This window comes from Delphinapterus leucas, chromosome 12 (genome assembly GCF_059928025.1).
Source record: "Delphinapterus leucas isolate spDelLeu-1000000601 "Yukka" chromosome 12, BTC_Dleu_Yukka2, whole genome shotgun sequence".
Lineage (NCBI taxonomy): Eukaryota > Metazoa > Chordata > Mammalia > Artiodactyla > Monodontidae > Delphinapterus > Delphinapterus leucas.
This window is the reverse complement of record NC_143140.1, coordinates 86,274,477-86,296,533: the sequence shown is the minus strand read 5'-3', so window position 1 is coordinate 86,296,533 and position 22,057 is coordinate 86,274,477. Positions and strand designations below refer to the sequence as shown.

General features: G+C 38.3%; 1 protein-coding gene across 1 annotated transcript in view; it reads right to left on the bottom strand.

The window, feature by feature from the left end:
* ARID1B (AT-rich interaction domain 1B) overlaps positions 1–22,057 on the bottom strand; it is a 409,766-nt gene that overhangs the window by 263,682 nt on the left and 124,027 nt on the right. The window contains 1 exon segment of the mRNA XM_089922181.1: positions 17,986–18,114. Coding sequence (XP_089778307.1) covers positions 17,986–18,114 — 129 coding nt within the window.

Here is a 22,057-nt window from a genome sequence, read left to right as displayed (position 1 = left end):
ATGAGATATTCTTGCAGGAAAAAAAAAAATCTGATAATGAGTTTGATAAAGCCTGTATATCTAACTACCAATTTATAGGAAATTAAAAAGGGCTGAGGAATACATTAAACCATAGCAAATCAATCAGCAAATCTCAAACTGTGGGAACCTCTACTAGAAAAATGACCTAGTTTCTTCAACAAGTAAGTTGTAACAGCAAAAAGGAAAGGAGAGAGGAAGAGAGGGAGAGATGAAGAGATGAAGAAAGAGGAAAACTATAGAGATGAAAAGGTATCAACCAATTATGAGAGTGGATTTTATCTGGACCTTGCCTCAAACTACCACACAATGTAAATTAAACAGAAACATTTAATCCATTTATGAAACTACTGGAAATTTGAACACTGGATAATTGGTATGAAAAAATATTCTTTAAATGTGATAACTGTATTATGTTTGTGTTTCTTTTTTCAAGCCCTTTATTTTTTACAGCTATATACTGAAATATTGACAGATTAAATGATACAATAGCTGGGATTTACTTCAAAATAATATTGAGGGCGGGGATTGGGGGGGTGAAGGAAGAGCAAATGTACACACAACAACACTGGCCATATAATCGTTGAAGGCTGAGTGATAGGTGTGTGGGGCTCGTTATATTTTTGTCTACTTCTGTTCATTGTTTGAAAATGTCCATTTAAAGTAAAATGGAGTTAATGGTATAAAAGACGAATTCAGGAATCCAGAACTGGGACTGAGGCTGTGGTACTGACTCCGGCTTACACCTGCAAGACCACAAAGCTTCTGAATTGGTCCCTTGCCTGCAATCCTCAATCTCCCAAGAAAGCCCACTATGCGTTGACCATTTACTCTTTCACAGTTTCTTAACCTCTCCCCATTTTATCTTTAACATGTTTGCTGTACTATTTAATCCTAACACTTAACAGTCTTAAAAAAAAAAAAAAATCGGACTTCGCTGGTGGCGCAGTGGTTAAGAATCGGCCTGCCAATGCAGGGGACACGGGTTCGAGCCCTGGTCTGGGAAGTTCCTGGCGCAGGAACTAAGCTGTTGCTCCACAACTACCGAGCCTGTGCTCTGGAGCCCGCGAGCCACAACTATTGAGCCCGTGTACCACAACTCCTGAAGCCCGCGTGCCTAGAGCCCATGCTCCGCAACAAGAGAAGCCACTGCAATGAGAAGACCATGCACCGCAACGAAGAGTAGCCCCCGCTCGCCGCAACTAGAGAAAGCCCGCGTGCAGCAATGAAGACCCAACGCAGCCAAAAATAAATAAAATTTTTAAAAATTAATAAATAAATAAAAATAAATCCTTAAAAGCATTAAAAAAAATCCCTCCATAATCGTAACCAAATTAACCTTCCCAGTTTCATTTTCCCCTAGATCCCCAGGTAAAACCTCCTTATACTGACTCTGACCCTTTCTGGAGCTCATCTCCTGATCAAGATGCCCTCCTTGCCTAAATATGACACTCTTACACTTACTTTGGCTCAGCCTCTTAAAGGCCCAGTGTCCAATTTCACTGACTCCGAAATGCCTTTTCCAGCCACAGATCTCGCCAGAGACCACAAACACTTGAGTCAAACCAACCCAAGCTCAAATTCCAACTTCTGGACTATTCACTAGCTGTGCAACCCTGAACAAATTTTCCTGAGTTGTTTCCTGCTCTGGAAACGATATCAGATTGAGCGGCGCTGAGAAGGCTCAGGGGACAGTGCCTCCTTCCCTCCCAGTGCCTCTGCAGCTCAGGTACATGGTACTTCAAGAACAGGGGCTGAATGGGGTTTCTTCTATATCACGACTGCTATCTTTTAGGATAATGGTAAGTCACTTTAATTCTAAGTCCATATCAATACTTTCCCCTGCATCTTCCTTCACCCTTGCTCCAAAAATCTTTTACATCAGATTAAAAAAATCACAGGACCAAAGCTCATATGGTTTTTTTTTACTGCTACTGGTTCCACAGGCAGACTCTAAGCTTATATTAAAGCCTTATTATCTGTAATACACTAGATATACTGATAAGTCCAAAGGCTAGATTCAGAATATTGTTAATTTTCTATTAACTGAAAGGAATAATTATTTCCATTAAAAAAGAACCATTCTAGAAAAAGAACAGGCTTATCCAAACTACTTTGTTATTTTCTTTCTGATGAGTCTCATTAATATTGATAATAGATCCCTCGCTACCACTGTAGCCTGCCATCAACAAGAATGTCACTATGACACAGGACTTACCTGAGTATACCTGAGGCTGCAGCTGCCCCTACGCCTGCAGTAAAGAGAAACCATGAGAGGACTGGAGATTAGAGAGAGGAGCCAGCAAGAGCAGCTGCCTCTCCTACGTTAATCAAGTTAGGACCCTGGAGGCCACTACTCTGGCATTCAAGACTTAAGAAAATCCTTTATTTTATTTCGGTTTTTGCAAGAACTTCTTCCCAAACTAACAAGGGGTCCAGAGTGAGAAGGGAAGCTACACGGTTACCTAAATTTCACTTCTCCTAAAATACTAAAGAGAAATATGAAGATACTCAAGAGCTAAAGTAATTAAGATTTTTAATAGATTAATTAATTTTATTAAACTCACAAAGCAAATGAGCCACAGTAAATGTTCAGCTGTACTTTTTATAGGGAAAAATAGTGTATGTAATTAATAATAATAATAATAATACACAGAGCAAAAAGAAAACCCAGCTCTGTAACTTATCACTTAAAGAATTTCCTCATCCATAAAAACAAGATAACAGGAACTTATCTGCAAAAGTTATATTAATGATTAAAGGAGGGACTAAGCAATGAGCACTGTGCTTGACACATTTAAATGTTCAATAAATGTCAGCTATTGTTATTTACATTATCTAAAACCACATTTAAGAATAAGAATCAAAATTTTCACTGAACCACTGGAACTTCATCCTGTGACCACGATGCTGCTGACAGCAGCAGCTAACAATTATTAACATTTACTCTTCACCAGGCACTCTTGAGAGTACTTTACTCACTGAATAAACGCTTATGGTCTCGACATCAACTCCACGAAATAAGTACTATTTTCAGATGAAGAAACTGAGGCACAGAGGTTGAGAAACTCGCCCAAAGTCCAAACTACAGAGTCAGAAACTCTGGGTGTACAGTTCAACAATGTGTGTTTTAACAGGCCTTCCAGGAGATTCTAGTGCTCACTAAAATTGGAAAAACCCTGGGTGAACAATTGCAAAGGCCCGTAACAGTGGCCTTAAGACCTGAATTTCAGCCTATCTCTGAAACAAAATGCATCTCTACTGTAAACAACAATAAAGAAGACAGTAAACCCTAGGGAACTATATTCAACCTCCTGTGATAAGCCATAATGGAAAAGAATATGAAAAAGAATGTATATATTTGTATAACTGAGTCACTTTGCTGTACAGCAGTAATTAACACACTGTAATTCAACTATACTTCAAAAATAAATAAATAAAATAAAATAAAACAGAGTTGGGATCAAAACCAAGCCCCACCACATTCAGGCATAACTTGCTGCAGGACCTCTGAGGGTCATTGTTAACATAATATAGGAGGTAACATCCATCTGCCATGCTAGAGTGCAAGATTGGAAAGCTCTGGTTAGTATTTCTGCTCTCCACGGCTCTCAAACTTTGGAAGGCATCAGAATTGCCCGCTGGAGTTAAATGCAGATCCCCAGCTACTCCCCACCCCCCCAAACAGTTTTGGAGTAAGAGAACTTACTTGAGCAAACACTCCAGGTGACTGTGATGCAGACAGTCCCTTTTTTTCTTTTTAGGAAACCACAGGTGTACACGTATCCAACGGCTCCGCCTTACCCTACTTCGAGCTCTATCTTTCCTTCACCTCCCAAGGCTAAATAATGCAAAGAGATATGCATCCACTCCTCTCCTCAAAGTCTAGCACTCTAAGGAAAATCAGTCAGTGGACTGGAGCTAGTTCTGCTATCCTTCCAGGAAAAAAGGTGGTCACTGCCCACACTAGCAATGCAGTTCTAAAAGTAACCCTATGTTTCAAACATCTGCAGATAATCGTCTTCTGGAATACATATACATAGAGCTTGTTACCCTAAGAACTTTTAAAAATCAAAGAAATTGATGAAGGAAGAATTTTACTGTTATATATGTAAGTTATGTTTTACTTTATTTTCTATACTTCAACAAATTGAAATGAGCATTTAAAGACAAATGAAGACAGCTGAGAGTAGCAAAAAACAATCCAGGAAAAATAAAAATTCCTCAATCTCCCTAGTGTCAGAATGTAAATATCAAAGAGAATTGTATGAACAAATATAATGAGCCTCGATGATGCTTCTAACTGCATAACCTATTCTATCCTCAACTTCATCCCTCAGTCCCAATGGGGCGTCAGAGGAGAGAGAAAGTTGAAGGGGTATGAAGAGAACCACATCAGGTGTGAGTGCCAGTTCCTCGCGATATCCCCATCTACAGAGGAGGCGCTTCCTCCCCCACCTGCTCGCCGAGTCTGGGCAACTAGGATAAAGAGCTAGAGAACAAGTCCCGAGTGTTCCCAAGTGTCCAGGCATCCGGTTCAATCCCATGGCTCCATCTCTATTGGAGACGGAGACGGAGCTGGGGGAGAGGGGAAAGAAAAAAGTGAGGAAAAGAACTTTAAAAAGCTCACTCACTACTACAGCTACGTTAGAAACAGGGAATGGTGTGGAGCTTAAATGATTTTTAGACCAAATCCTGCTCTCGTGTTTGAGATTTTTCTTCAGCTTTTCATAAAACGTATCTTAAACAATGTAAGGTTTTCCTCTTCTATCACCACAGCAGACAGTCACAGCCAGCTGATTTGATCTTCTGCACATTTCTAAGGGAGCCTGATGCTCTGACGAGCAGCCTGCGGGACAGGTCGGAGCACAGCCTAACCCGGGGCCAGGCTGCACACACATCCCAGGCCTGTCTGGGGCCTTCCTCTTCTCAGGAGGGAGCTTCCATCACCTTTCCAAAAGTAAATTAAGTACTGAAAATATGGTTATTGCTATATAATTCCTCACTTCCTGGCTTTGTTTTCCTTTAATTCTGGTACTTGAAAGGAAGAAAATTATTTTTAAAATATTCTGAACATGAATATGAATAGCATTATCAAATTATAGTTCAATGCAGTTAAGAGTCCCAGGTACAATCCAAAACATAAAAAGAATAACTACTGAAAGTTTTCCATCAGAGAGCCAAAAATGCTTTATTACTGGAAACAATCTGTGCAAGATGTGAGAATTTTCTCTTCCTTTTCTCCACTTTTAATAAAACAAAAGCAAAGACCCAGGCAAGCATGGTTGCATAGGACCACCCTGATTTTTATAGCAATTAAAAACAAAACATTCATAGCAAATTTTAACATTATCAAAAAGTTTTTCTTCGTTCTCCAGTAGTTTTTCCTATTTGCTTATTTAAGAAGCTTTCAGGAATAACAAGAACCAAAACAAAACACACACACGAATATACACACGGAACTGACCATTCTACATAAACTGAAACTTTTATGGCAGCAAGTTACATCTATAGTATATTCAAAATTAGTGCTACATTTTTAATATACTGCTCTGTCTCCCACGGGACAAAAAAGTAGGAGAGAGGGGAAAAGTTGCCACTTTCTCATTCCTGTCCTCCTAACCTCTGACCCCTACTCTCCCCCCCCAGCCAAGAGCCTTGCCAAGCAGGCCCTGAGCGCCACGTGAGCTCCCAGGAACGTCTCCAACCTGAGTCTAGAAGCAGTTATGCGGTTGGTTACCCAAGCGAACAAGCAGAAATCAGTCTAGGAGTGGGCCTTGCTCCGACCTGAAAGCAACTCAAAAGTTTTCTCCTCAGATGCTCACAAGCTCTTTAAACATAAAAGGAAATCCCCAGCCCTGGTTCAAAGCCTAGGACAACTGCGAGCCTGGTCAGCAAGAAGGAAAGAGAGTCAAATGCAAAGGAAACCCCAGGCTTCACTAGCAATCTCCTTTAAAACAAATAATACCTTTATCAACTGACATCCCAAAAGTTTTTATTATCAAGTTAATTAACAGACTCCTGTGTTAATATCTAAATGCTGGGCAATTAATGGCAGCAAGCTATAAACGTCCTTGTCTTTGCTCTGACAACAAAATCTTATAAAGCAAACGATATGAGTGCTTCAGTAATGTAACACAGGCCTTCTATGCCTAATTTCCTCCAAAAGCTGCAGAATACAAGTGGCTTATAAATTAACATCCTGTTATATAAATAATAAGAAACAAAGATTAGAATAAATAATTAACAATAAAGAAATGTCTGTGCCACAATGCATCACCGTCAATACACTTAATGTAACATCTGAACTCCTTCAGAGACTTCAGTGGCAAGTTATTAATTCTGAAGTATTTTACCCTCATTTCCAATGCTATCACCTTCTTTTCAAAATGATGCCCATTTTCCAAATACTTTGTTTACTGCATCTCCTTTTGAAAAATTCTGTCCACAAAGATGTCCAAATAAAGTGGTATTTTAGAAAATATAATTTAAACACTCGTTTCTACCGACGCACATGTAAGCAGACTTAGACTTCCAGTTGGCTTAACTACTGAGCGATGATCCACTGTTACAAGTGAACTGCTGAGCTAGAACTATTTTCTGCTTTAAAAAAATTATTGAAAAATAACCTTTTACTTCATTCTTAATCATTGAGGAAAAGCAATGAAATTCACCAGTTCCAAGCATAATTAATATGTTCCTTCTAAATGACCTTGACTACTGAACCAAACTTAGAGTCTAGTTCAGTATCATTCAGGGTTGGGCATTACCTCTGTTCTCACTAACAAAGAGTTAGTCCTACCCCAAGATCATTTTTTCTCTCACCAGCAAACTCTTACTCATTCTTCAAGACCTCCTCTGGGACACTTTTACTAGTATCTAGTCATAGCTCGAAAACACACCTCTCCTACTGTACTGTCTGTCATCTGCCCATGTTGACCCTTCTATTCAGCTGGGAATTCCTTCACTTCAGATACAATGTCTTATTAATCACTGGATTCCCAGCATAGAGAACATTCCCAAGCACAAAGGGATTCAATGAACAGTTTATGTTTTGCTTTTCCTGTCTTCTGCAACTTTTCCAATAAGCCTGAGGTTAAAAAAATATATTAAAAAGATAAAAGTTGTACCTTGAGAAGTATACACATTCATAATACCCAGTATTTCTCTCAAGAATCTGAGATAATTCTATCGGCTGGAAAAAAACTATACCTAAAAAGGCAAAGTTTGAAATACTCTCACTGCTTTAAACTAGAGTTTTGTTATTGCTGTTGCAAGACCCTGATATATCCTCTTTAAACTGAGACTTACTTGAATGGAGTTACCTCCTACAAATTTTCTCTAAGGAAAGAAAGATTTTTTTCTAGCTATGGAAACAACAGTGTAGTTTAAAGCCATGAAAAGTGTTCTGCAAGGCTGCCAACTGTCACAGTCCTGGAAAGGAAGCTGAATCAGCACAAGACCAATGTCAAAGGAAAGGGTATTGACAGACAGTCTGGTTTCCATACCAGGCAACTCCCTTCAGGTTACTGGATTCTTGGAACACTGCCCTTGACACCTAGCAGCTGCTTCCGTTAGGAGCAGTGGGTAGAAGGTCTGGGAGAAACGTGTGCCACGAGAGAAACATGATCTCTTCTCCAGCATCTCACGAGAGTGGAACTGAACTAGGACAGGAGTTGAGAGGCAAAAGGAAAAAGACGACGAGTCTATAGGTACAAGGAGGAGAGAGGAAGGTAACGAGAGTTTGCTCTCGTTACAGTGAACCAGGAAACAAACCTACCTATAATACTTTATGACCCAAGAATGACAAAATGGAAACTTTGAAACAAAAAATAAAACCATGAACTTACGGCATTAAGGGAGGTTTTCTCTACTGTACCGAATTATTAAATCTCAGGTGAAGGAGTTTGAGCAAGTAAGCTAGGATAAAAAAATGCTTCCAAATGGAAGCAACCTCTTCAAATAGCTTTTTTTTTTTAAACAAGAATTAAATTTTAAAAGAATCTTAAAATTAACACCTTTTAAAAGCAGGAAATGTCAGCATGCTGAGTAAATAAAATGTTTGGTGACTGGACAGTTCATGTCCCTGTTGTATTAGTTCATCTCTTGGACTACAACAGGAAGAATAAACCAGGCCTACTGTTACTTACTGATTTTTACTGTGTGTGTGTGTGTGTGTACACTTTATTTGCAAACTTAGGATATCTCCACACTTTGGGGTACCTTACTTTTTCTGTTAAACAATTCTGTGAGCATGTTATTTAAAATGTTCGATATTTTCATTGTATATAATGCTGTTATATGGTAATAAATTGCATGGATTCAAACCCTGTTCACAATTTTGAGCTGTTCATACAATATAACTCTATCACTCTCATTTGTACCAGTGGAGTTCATTGTTATTACACACATAGATGCAAGCCTCTGACTATTTCACAAGTCTTCTAATGTAGACACATCTGAGCAATATTTTATTATAAACTTTCTGTCCTTTCCATTACATTTATGGCATTATACTGATGTTTGAAACTTTGTATATAGGTAACTCATTATGTATGAACTTTATTTCAGAAAAAAATAAGGGAGCCTAAGTTATTCATATTGATAAGATTTCAAGGGGGCGGTTAGTTGTCACAAGGATAAGGAAATGCAATGAAATTTAAGGGTGTAAGGTAGGAATGCTAGATTGTCCTATGATGTACAAGAGATTGATCCAACAGATCATCATACCACATCACACATTCATTTCACAAGTCCCAGCATTCATTTAGATTTAAAAACAAACAAAAAGCTAACTATTTGTCTAAGCCTAGAACCCAACTCCATTCTGCATATAAGAACAAACTATTGTTAAAACAACTTTATTGATATACTGAATTTTCTAGGAATAAAACTACCATATATACTGAGGGAAGATTATATTTTGTTTTGGTCGGACTCTGACCAAGAGCTGCTCATCATCTTAAAAGATGACATCTCCACTGACAACCCTGCCTAAGACATCTGAGAGGCTGATACCACACTCCTGCATCAGCCTCATTGTGTAGCTGTCAGGCCCACACTGATCCCACATATACACGCAAGCTTTCATTTCACAAACCTTCAATGTAGTCATGCCCGAGCATTTATTTAGTTAAACACACAATATTTTATTATACACCACTTTCTTTTCACTTTTCCATGTACAGTTAGTGCATTATTGAGAACTGTTTAAAAATTTTGGGTAGTAACATACAGTATCTATGAATTTTGTGTAGGTAACATATTATCTATGAATTTATTTCAAAAGAATAAAGGAGGCAGTAGAAAAGTTTCATTATAGGGACTTCCCTGGTGGCGCAGGGGTTAAGAATCAGCCTGCCAATGCAGGAGACACAGGTTTGAGTCCTGGTCCGGGAAGAGCCCACATGCCGCAGAGCAACTAAGCCAATGCGCCACAACTACTGAGCCTGTGTTATAGAGACCATGAGCCACAACTACTGAGCCCGCGTGCCACAGCTACTGAAGCCTGCACGCCTAGAGCCCGTGCTCCACAACAAAGAGAAGCCACTGCAATGAGAAGCCCACACACTGCAACGAAGAGTAGCCCCCTCTCGCTGCGACGAGAGAAAGCCCGCACGCAGCAATGAAGACCCAACACAGCCAAAAATATAAGCAAATAAATTTATTTTAAAAAAGCTTCATTATAAAATAGGAATGTACTGTCTGTATGTTCTAAATTATTATATTACATGTTTATATGGTTTTAAACTGTATACAAGATATCAAATAAACAACTAGAAAATAGAAGACAGTACCAGTTCCAGGAGTATGGCAGATTGGATACTCTAAGTGCCTATAATTGAAATATCTAAAATACTTGATAACATGCCTTTTTAAATGGATCACAAACTTGGCATGAATGTGACTGAAACGAAGAACACAGAAAGTAAACCAAGAACATGGAAAGTAAGAGAGCAATAGAAACTGACTTCTGTTTTGGGTTTTAACTTTCCATTTGATGACTATATAGGGAACAGGGGAAAGGAGGAATCTAGGGCCCCCCAAAAGGGAGTAAAATATGAGACAATACCTCTCAAATAACTTAGGGACTAAAAAGGGCTACATCCATCATTTAAGAGCATGAAAACTCACTAAAGAGAAAGGAAAAATACCTGTCTTGAACTTGATACTGAGAGGTAGGAGGAATTAAGAAATGACTCCTTTGAGAATTAGCAACCACAGGCTAACCATCACCAGAGTTTCTGGTCAAAATTAACACTTAATGGTGTGCTCTGTAAAACCTCAAGAAGAGAATTCCATTTAAAATGGTCCCAGAGGCCATATGACCTGAACCCACTGATCAATCTTAATACCAGTTGTGGTAGGACAACGAAATATTAGGATGTTAACATCCTGATGTAACACCCTCACTTCATCACCTATGAAGTATACAAACCATGTCAGTCAGTAAGGATGTGTAACAAGCCACCCCAAACTTAGTGGCCTAAAGCCACCAGCATGTATTATGCTCACAGATTCTGTGGGTGAGGAATTCGGACAGAGTACAAAAGGGAGAGCCTATCCTCATCACAATGTCTCTACAGCCTCAGCTGGAAGACAGTTGATAGTCACCAGAAGGCCTGGGGCTGGAACCATTTGGAGGCTTCTTCACTCAAAGGGAGGGTCACAGACCCCTCCACTAAACAGAAGCAGTGACCTAAACACAATCACAAACGAAAATGTTTAACTTCAAGCCTTTGGATCTAACTTGCAATTTACAGGAAACAGAGGGGCTAGATGAACAAATTAAGCCACATCAAGGGAAAACAATCAGACAAAGCCATTTCATAGGACAACTGACTCAGTTTTTTCAACATGCCAAAGGCATGAATGGGGGTGGGGTAAAAGAGAACTGTTCCAGATAAAAAGACTTAAGGACCAAATCAATGTAGTAACCTTGTATGAATTCTGCTTGAAACAAATTAACTATAAATAAGGCATTCTGATGACAACTGGGGATATCCGAATATGGCTAGGTTAGTAAATGAAAAGAACTTATGGTGGCATGTGAATGCTCATTCTATCATCCTGTTTGTCAGGCTATTAAGAACTTTCTAAGCAATAAAACTACAAACTAAAATATGAAATATGATTCCTGATGACTAGTGCCCACAAGCAACTGGCAAAAGCATACAACAATCCTTCTGAGGGAACAGGACACAAACCCAAGCCTCAATAAAACTATTTAAAAAAATGAATGAAGGGAAGTCAGAAAATTCTTAGAACTAAAAGAGAACAAAAATAATGCACATCAAAATTTGAGAGATTTGGGCTTCCCTGGTGGCACAGTGGTTGAGAGTCCACCAGCCGATGCAGGGGACACGGGTTCGTGCCCCGGTCCGGGAAGATCCCACATGCCGCGGAGCATGCGTGTGCTCCGCAACGGGAGAGGCCACAACAGTGAGAGGCTCACGTACCGCAAAAAAAAAAAAAATTTGAGAGATTTAGCCAAAGTAGTACTTAGGAGGAAATTTTTTAGTCATATTTATTTGGCTTTATCAGACAAAAAGCAAGATATAATCAAAGTAAGAACAGAGTTTAATTAAACTTATAAAAAAGAACATGTAATAACGAGGACAGTGACCAAACTTGTTTTGGAAAGACAAACCACTGGCAAGATTAATCAAGATTAATAAAAGAAGGAATAACATTATTAATTAAAATGCTTAACTCTGGATGTTATAAAAATTAAAGAAATAAAGACTATTATGAACTTCAGGTTAATAAACTTGAAAACCTTGATGAAATGGATACGTATATAGGAATATATATAAGTAAAAAGCTGACTCAAGAAGAATTCGATAACTTGATATGCCTATATTCACAAAAGAAATAAGATCAAAAATCAGGAATGGGACAAAAGTTAAAACATCAAGGGCTACACAATCCTTTATGACTTTACAGATGCTTCTACCAAACACTCCAAAAGCAGGTAATTCCAGACTTTAAAGTCTTCCCGTAAGTTTAAAAAGGGGGCTTCCCTGGTGGCGCAGTGGTTGAGAGTCCGCCTGCCGATGCAGGGGACGCGGGTCCGTGCCCTGGTCCGGGAAGATCCCACGTGCCACGGCGTGGCTGGGCCCGTGAGCCACGGCCGCTGAGCCTGCGCTCCATAACGGGAGAGGCCACAACAGTGAGAGGCCTGCGTACTGCAAAAAATAAAAAAGGGACTAGTTTGGGAGTTCCCTGGTGGCCTAGTGGTTAGGATTCTGGGCTTTCACTGCCATGGTCTGGGTTCAATCCCTGGTAGGGAAACTGAGATCCCGCAAGTCACGCAGCAGTGTGGCCAAAAATTTAAAAAAGGGTGGGGGGGGGCGGGGAGAGGGGGCGAGACTAGTGTCTAGCTCATTCTGCAAAACTTCGTAATACAGATAACAAAGCCGCACGAGGATAATTACAGTCCAATCCCTTTTATGAACAGTGATTCAAGAAACCTAAATAAATGTCAGCAGACTGAATTCAGTGATGTGCAAAAAATATGTCACAAGGCTAGGTTTATTCCAGAATGCGTGTTTGGCATAATACTTAAAAAAATGTAATATACCCCAATAACAGATTATAAGAGGGAAAACAAAGTGATCATCCCAAAAGACACACAAAAAAAAACACATAAAATTCAGCATCCATTCATGATAAATTCTTAGCAACCTAGAAAAAGAAGGGAACTTCCTTATCCAACAATGGGCAGCTACAAAGAAAAGAAAAGAAAAAGAGAGTAAACATTATATTTAATGATGAAACGCTGAAAGCCTTCTTTTAGATCGGAGATAATACAAAAACAGACAGTCCTTTCAAATAATGCATTGAAGAAGCTGTCTGAGGAAGGACAAAAGAAGGGGAGATGGGAGTGTTTTTTTTTAAGCAATTAAAAAAATAAAATTTGGAAAACATAAGAGAATCTATAAATGATTAGAGTTAGTAGAATTCACAAGAACTTAAAAGGGTCAATGTACAATAAAATTTAATATACCAAGTTCATTATATTTGTATATACCTGAAACAATGAGAAAATGTAATATAAAAAAAATATAAAATCTATGTTTACAATACCAAGAAAAATATAACGTATATAGGAATAATTCTAACCAAAAAGTACGACAGTTCTTTTTGAAGAATATTATAAAAGAAATTTAAAACTGTCTAAACAAATGAAGAAATGGAGAGAGAAGTCATTCAGGAAGAGGAGGGACAGTGGGGTAGGAATGTGAGAAGAAAAGGAAAATCAGCCCTGAGAACAAGCAGACCGGAGCACCACCCCATAGCACATAAGCAGTGCTGAAAGCAGATTTGGGCAAGGCCACTTTTTGACAACAAAAATGACTACACATCTGCCTCTTCTTACTAACACTGTCTTTCTCTAAGTGACTGGTGCTTCTTTACCAATGACAAAGCCCGGACACACTTAAGTCCTGCCTCATGGCTCAAAATTAAGACACCTAACCACCAAATGCTCACAGCTGCTTTGAAGTAGCCAGTCCAGACTGACCCTCACTCCCCTGATACCTCTTAGAACCATCCAGCACACACCCCAACCCCTACCCTATAAACCTCCCAACCCCACACCTTCCGTGAGGCTCCGCAGGGGTGTGTTCTCCCTGGCCCCTAGTAACCCAAGCCAGGTAAACCCAGCTCGTTCTATTACGTGTGTTGCTAATTGTTCAAATGAGGTACATTTTTTAACTCTTATTATTTTATAAGTATCACCTATTTCACATAAAACAAAAAAGGTACAATGAAAAAAAATCCCATTATAATAACAACAAAAAAGACAAAATTCTTAGGAAAAAGCACAGTAAAAAATGAAAAGTTTATATGAAAAATAAGCAAACACAAATTGCCAAGAGAGCTCTGAAAAGAGTAATGAAGATGTACTAACCCTACCAGATATTAAAACATGATAAAAACAGTACAGTACTGGCGCACTAACAGAAGGACCAGTGGAAAAGAATAAAAGTCCCAGAATAACCTCAAACACTGTACATAAAGGAAAATTTTAAGTTTAAAAGGAAAGATAACAGTAATGGTTAATCTTATGTGTCAAGTTGAAGAGTATTTGGGGATGAAATTAGCATTTAAATCAGTGACCTTGAGTAAAGCAGATTACCCTCCATAATGTGGGTGGGCCTCATCCAATCAGTTGAAGGCCTAAATAGAACAAAAAGACCAGCCCCCCAAGCAAGAGGGAGTTCTCCAGCAGACTGCCTTCAGGCTTCATCTTTACCATCAGCTCTCCTGGGTCTCAGCCTGCTGGTCCACGCTAGATTTTGGACTTTCCAGCTTCCATAACTGTCTGAGTCAATTCCTTAAAATAAAATATCTTCATCCTAACCAACAGGCTAGTTCTCTGGCGAGACCTAATACAAGAAAAGTTACTTAACCAAGTGGTCATCTAGAGAAAAAAAAATTATGTTGGATCACACCTCTCTCCATAGATTAGGATAAGTGAAATGTAGAAATTACTCTATGAAAATACTACAAAATAACAGGGGACAGTTCCTTTGTAACTTCAGAGTATGGAAGGTTCATAATCTCACTAAAAATAAAATCCAGATATCATAAAAGAAAACACTGCTAATTCTGACTACATACACATTTTTTTAAATTCAAAAAACCCTTCTGCATGACAAAAAAAATGTACCACAATTAATGTCAAAAGACAAATGATAAGATGCGGAAGTGAGTAATTCATATCACGGACAGAGGTCTAGTCTCCCTAATATACCTAGTTTTTATTATATAAATCAATTTTTAAGAGACAAACAACTGAATAGAAAAATTCAAGATAAAAAGATATGAACTGACAGTCCAGGAAAAAAGGAAATGTAAACATTTTTACATATATAAAATGTTCAAAATCACTCATAACAAGAAAAATGTAAATTAAAACTACATTATCAGATTGGTAAAAAGCCAGAAGCTTCTTAAAACCATGCTACTGGCACATGGTAGGTACTCTCACACGTCGATGGTGGGAGTATAAACTGGCACAACCCCTAAGAGGAACAATCTAGCAATATTTACCAGAATTACAACTGCATATACCCACTGATACAGCCAGGAATTTATCCTACAGATACACTTGGACATTTGTGAAATGACACATATACAGAGCATCATGGCAGTATTGTTTGAATTGCAAATAACTAAAAATAATCTAAATGCCCATCAAAAGAGAACTGGTTAAGTACTCTTATGATATGTTCATAAAATGGAATGAAGCTATAAAAAAGAATGGAGGATTGCTTTATGTACTCCTTTGGAAAGAACCACAGAAAATATATTTAAGTGGGTAGGGAAGGGGGAATGACAAAGAACAGAAGAATGTTTACAGTATGTTACAGTGTACCAACATTTGTGTAAAAATAGAGCTAACAATTAAAATATGGTATTTTGCTTCTTTATATAAAGAAACATACAATAAACTAATGAAGTGGTTATCTAGCAAAGGGTGAGGAGGGTGGTGAGCTAGGCAAGAGGAACTATGGTGGAGACTGGAATCTGTACCCTTTCCTTGTACTTGTTAATTTTTGAACCATATGAATGTACTGATTATCCAAAACATTACACATTAAAAAATGTTAAAGACACAAAGTGAGGTATCTTAATGGAACCCTAAAATTACCTTTTGTATCAACCACATTAACAAAAGACACAAAGTCATACTTGCTGATTATCTCCTAATACAAAAATCAACAGACTGTGTATGCTATATCTGGGAACAAAAGGAAAGTCTACAGGAAGGAATGTTCTGTCTGTTAGGAAACACTGGCTTCTTACATTAAATACAGTTGAGCTCCTTTGTTTTTTAAATGCATGTGAATTCAGCATTCTAAATTCTTATTAAAATTTGGCTTGATTTTGAAAATATTCTAGTGGTTATTTTTACTTTGTTTTGGGATAGATTTGGGGGGATTATTCTGGTTTTGGAGGTGCTAACTTATCTAAAATGCTAGATCTCATTTCCTAGATAAGCTTTCCAAATCTATCTGAACATCAAATTCCCTAAAAAGTAAAACTGTTCCTGTCAAACCAGACCCTCTGATTAGACTACCTAAATGTCTCTGATTTCCATTTCTTTGTCCCAGAAGAGTTTACTGAAACTTAAACTTAAAAAATATTTAGACATTCTATAGTTAGGGAGTATGAAAACAAGAAAAAATTTCCAATATACTTTGAGAAATATTTGTTTTTCCTCAGAATATACCAAAAAAATGACAGTATTTACATTAAGGAATCATTTTTATATAGTATTTCCTGACATATAATTTACTGAATTCAAGTCAATAAAATAACAGCAGTATCGTTCAAAGCATAAAAGAGGCCTAAACTAAGCACATTAAAATAGTATTCATTAAAATAAGATTTGACCTGTAGTATGCTTTAAATATTTAAATATGAAGGATATTAAATAACTAATTGCCATGTGGAAGAAGTCATCAGTGAATGCTTCATAAAGGAAGTAAATTTTGAACTTGGTCTTGAAGGAAATGACAGGCACTCAGAATCCTTAATCAAATTGGTTTTACAATCAGAGATTCATTTTAGCTCACTGAAGGAAAATGAGTAATATAATCTCTCTATTGAGTCCTCCTTAAACTCTGATGACATGACAAAACATTCTGTCTACAGAGAAGCTCAATAAGGCTCTGAAAGCCCAGGAAAAGCCTGTAACTTTATATATCATAAACCCAGACACCAGTCTCTCTCACTTAAAAAGAAACGGTATTGAAAGGTTATTTAATTTTCCCACATTTTAATAAAAGACCAGACTGAATAACTTTGAAATAATGTACATTCCTACCTCTATAAATTGCTTTATATAAAACCAAAATTTTGAAAACATATGCAAAAAACAAGATTCTACAGATCTTCAATCTCAGCTGTTGTTTTAACATGTTTTCTTTGAAGTCATAAACTCTTTTTGGAGCTCAAATAAAAGTCACATGGGAAAAGACTCCAAAGAACCCAAGAAAATACTTAAGAAATTGGCTGAATTTATTAAAATTAAGCTTCATATATTTATATATGTTGCTTAGCATCAACAACCTCTCCAAGCTGTGTAAGTAGCACTTTAAAAACTGAAGAGTCAATGTCACTGTCTTCCCCTCTCTTCACCACCCCCAACCCACAAAAATGAAAGAAAAGAGGAAAATATAAAATGCAAAGTTACATTTTGACGCTTATGACTGAAAGTGCTATGAAAGCTCTATTTGAATTCAGAGTACAGGTCCTGAGCTCATGATACCTTTTAATATCACTCAGCGACAATCTCTAAAACAAGATGAAACTGAATCACTGTACCAAATGTATATGTACTATTTTTCTACAAATCATGTAAGCTGAAATGCATAGCCCAATAACCTGAAGGAGTATTTAATGAGGCTGATTTAAACTAGAAGGTGTTTAACATACTTAAAAGTACATGATTCCCTTTAGTATTTTAATATATTGTAATTGAAGTGATTATCTGTCTATAAGCTAGTTTAGGAAGAATAACACTGCCAAAGGCAACAATGTTTTGACCCAGTAGCACGTACCATTAAAACAAGAACAAATCAAAAGAAGGCTCAACATAAAAACACCATGTATGTGCCAACTAGATAGATTAAATGATCAATAAAACCATTTTCCTGAATAAGCCTCAACCGAGTGACAGAGTACTTTCTGGAAAGATTCAGAACACAAATGACAAAGAACATGAAATGACTGACATTTTCTGCTGTCACTAACCAGTAATGTAAGAAGCGATTAAACTAGTCATTCTTCTTCCCACCCTTCAATCTCAAACATCCATTCGTAAACAAAGAGTTCAGGTTATAGTTCTGCATTTTCTCAAAACTTCAATTTTTCCCACTGAGAACAGAAATGTTTTCAGTGGGCCGGGAAGACACCTCAGAACAGGGGCCTGGGGACCAGGACTGTGCTCACCTGCTGCGGCTGGTACCTCTGCTGGGGCTGGGACGGCAGATACTGCGCCTGCGGCTGCTGGCTGTAGTAAGGCTGCTGGCCCTGCTGGCAGTAACCGCTCACACCTGGCTGGCCATACTGAGGCGGCACCTGTCACGAAGTCAAGCGGGGCAAGTGAGAAAGTCAAGACGTGCCATTCAGCGAAATCAAATATGGTTTCAATTCAGCAACAGGAAGTGGGTTCTTTGCTAAGCAACTGAATTCGATATTTTTAATATTCTCCCCACTAGATAAATTGGCATACTGCTTTCTACTCACATACTATCAATGAAGACAAAAGACAAAGTATTTTTTGAAGCAGAGTTAAATTATCAGACATCAAAAATTGATAATTTCACAGAAATCCAGTGGCAGGGTCGGGGGGAGTTCCTAATACTGACGTCAAAAAATTGTTTCTGCTAGGGCTTCCCTGGTGGCGCAGTGGTTGAGAGTCCGCCTGCCGACGCAGGGGACACGGGTTCGTGCCCCGGTCCGGGAACATCCCACGTGCCGCGGAGCGGCTGGGCCCGTGAGCCATGGCCGCTGAGCCTGCGCGTCCGGAGCCTGTGCTCCGCAATGGGAGAGGCCACAACAGTGAGAGGCCCGCGTAACGCCAAAAAAAAAAAAAAAAAAAAAAAAAAAATTGTTTCTGCTAGAAAGTCAAAGCAGCATTATGCTAATCCATTCTCATGCAACACTTAGATGAAAATGAACTCCAGTCCAAGCTCACTAATACTTTGTAGGATGCTTGTGGTTTGGGGACATGTTTGTTTCAACTAAGGTCAGAATGCCTCAATGACATTTTAGCAGATACCAGTTACAGCAGCAATTCCGTTACCCGATACTATTTTGGCTAAAAAGAAACAACACTGCTTTATAATAAAATGAAACCCATTTAGAAAACAATACTATGTATATCAAACAATATAGCTATCAATATGAGTTCTTGATGGAAAGATATTCATAGCTATACAAGGATAGTATTTTCCTAGTTGATAAAACGGTTCCTGATATAAAGCAAAGCGCACTGTGCTGCAAATATCCGAGTTACAGACAGAATGACCTAACATCAGTCTTCTCCATTCCTAGTTTACATGAGCCTAAAAAATCCTGAAATCACTGTTCAAACAAAAGTCCTTCCTCATTCAGTAAATACACCACTGATGATATTTTCTGATGTTCTTTCAAATGAGAAATCTATTGACATTTTTTTTTCCCCTAATTGAGAGAAAGAACAGGAGAGGAAAAGAAAAACAAGATATCAGGACGGCAAAAAGCACTCCTGGAATGAGAATGGTGAAGTCACTGTTAACACCACAATAGGGTCCATTTGAGAACTGCAAGAACATGATCCCCATAAGCACACATACTTAAGAATTCAGTCATCAGTCGCAGATATACACTTAAAAAACAAACTGACTATAGGATACTGAATGAGGAAAAGAAGAGAGTGAGGAGGAAAATATTAAACACTCTGCCTCTAAGACCAATTAGCACAGTAATTGGCAACATATTCAATGAAGTAAAAGGGAAAAAATGCAGAAAGCTAAAGTTCATATTCCTTTTGACCCGATCTAGATTATTTTCAAGCTGCTAGCAACGCTGACAAAACATTTGGCCACAATGGCTTACAAATGCCTCTCATTTCGCAGACCCCAAGTTAGTAGAACAGACAAGTTTGTATTGAAAACCATTCAACAGCACAGTTGAATTTTTGCTTTTATTTATTTTACAGCTTGATATCTCATAATGAATGTATGTCCCTGACATAAGCCAAGCCAAAGAATTTCCATAAAATACAACTCCACATGCTAGAATACCATATACTACCACAACACATACCCTTCCGTTCAACACCCATATGTTTGATTTGATATCTAATACTGCATTTCACACAAGCATCTTTGCAGTTTGATTTGAAGCAGTTAGGGTAACACTTTGCCAGTGTTAAAATGACTGTAAAGCTCAGTCAACACAGCCAGCAACTCCCCTGTGAATTGCACTTTAATATGTTGACTTTCTGGTTTACAGAAACCCTTACGCACAATATGGAAGTGTGGGGGGGGGGGCTCTATTTTCTAAGCAAGACAACAAGAGGACATATTGCAGGAGTCTCCTAACACTAGAGAAGCCACGAACTTACTAGATTCTTTTACTATCTATTCCAACTCCGAAAAGTGGGGAAGCAAGCCGGATGCAGGGGAGGCAGGTAGGATGGGTGGGAGTGTAAGCAAATCTCCAATGGATCCATAGCAACAATCTGCAGAACAGAGCAAACGTCAGAGGGGGAACCATCAAAAGCATCTGCTTGGGAGACTTCATCACTGTCTTCCACAATTAAAAACCTGCTTGCTATCCTTTTAAATACATGGTCTAATTATTTGGTACTAACTAACTGGCTAACTAACCTTCTGAGACCCTGGGATAACTGATAGGGCCTAGAGCCAATCAACTGCATTTGGCTTATTGTCCTTACGTGGGAGCCACGACCAAACAGAGATTACTAAGTTCTAGTCTACCTAAAGAATCTCTGTACTAGAAACGTATGAAATCTAAATCCAAGCCCTCCTGTACCTCAGTTGTGTGAATACGATCAATCACATAATGATATGCCTTACATCTCCATCTGCAAAATGGGGCTACCTCCTCTCTGAATTCCTATTAATATTATAACCAGCAATGTTATCATCCTATCTGGAATTCTACACAATGATTATTACTTACTGAACTAAGTTGTAGTGCTACCTCTAAAACATTGTTAACTAAGTGTTATCTTTAAAAAGCAATTTCTAAATATAATACACCTCAGCTGTCAGGAACTACTGTCAATTCTTTAATGGTCAATAATGTTTTTGCTTTAATCAATTTATATGTAGGGCTTTCAAAGTTCTATTATATGATTTTCTGACATCTTAAACCAAACAATCATTATTAAGAAACATAAATGGAAGGGTGGAGCCATAATACATGTAATGCCCCAGAGCCTACTGCCAGAAGTTGTCTGCACAAACCCCAGAGAAACCGTGGTCTCGCACTGCCGGCTTCTCACACGCCATCAAGGCCTTCAGCCACACCGCTCCTCACTCAGACCTCCCATCTTTCACAGCATCTGCTGAGGACCGAGAAACCCACCACACTGTTGTGAAGACCCAAAGGACTAAGTCATGAGGGAAGCATATGAGCTTTTATCGTCTCAAGTTTTGCGAAATCAATTTTGGCTACTAAGAGTCCTTTTGTTTATCTCTTAGTTCTTAACCATATTCAGGGTAAATAAGATTACCAAACTGTTGAATTCAACTGTTCAACAGTTACCAAACTGTTGAAATTTAACCAAGAGTTACTGAGTTTCAGGAACCAAGTGCTGAGAATTGAGGAAACAAAGCACTTCTGTCTCAGATACCACCCATCCCCTAACCGGCCTAACCCACCATCATTTTCATGCCACTTGTGATTTGATTTTACCACAGGGGAGATTATTAGATTTCGTCAGTTACCCCTTTAATTATGTGTTCATGTGTTTACCGTTTGTCCTCATCACTAGACTACACACTCCTACACCCATGGTATGCCTCCTGGAAGGGGGCCTGCCACTGAAATGTTTGTTGGATGACTAATGAATGTTGTTCAATGGATTATTATAACAAGTTATTATTATATAAAACTTTAGTACTCGCTTCGGCAGCACATATATTATATAAAACTTTAATGATGGAACACATTATAAAACTGAAATGACTTATACCATCTAAGTCTTTGATTCAGCTTCATCCAATAGACAAAAACCTCAAATCTCACATTGACAGCAGCAGAGGACCCTCGGCTATTACCGGCTAACCCTCGAGGTCATTACTGCCCAGCCAACGCGCTGGACATTTATCACTAAACTAAACCAAATGGAAATCTCCAGAAAATGCCTAAGATCAGGGATTTTCTATTTGTTATGTAAAAATAAGAAAAACAGAAATTTCTCTCATTTCTAAATAAAGAGGATCTTCAAGTGGAACATGCGCACACACAGTAACAAAATGTTTTATTCCAATTTTCAAAGAAATGT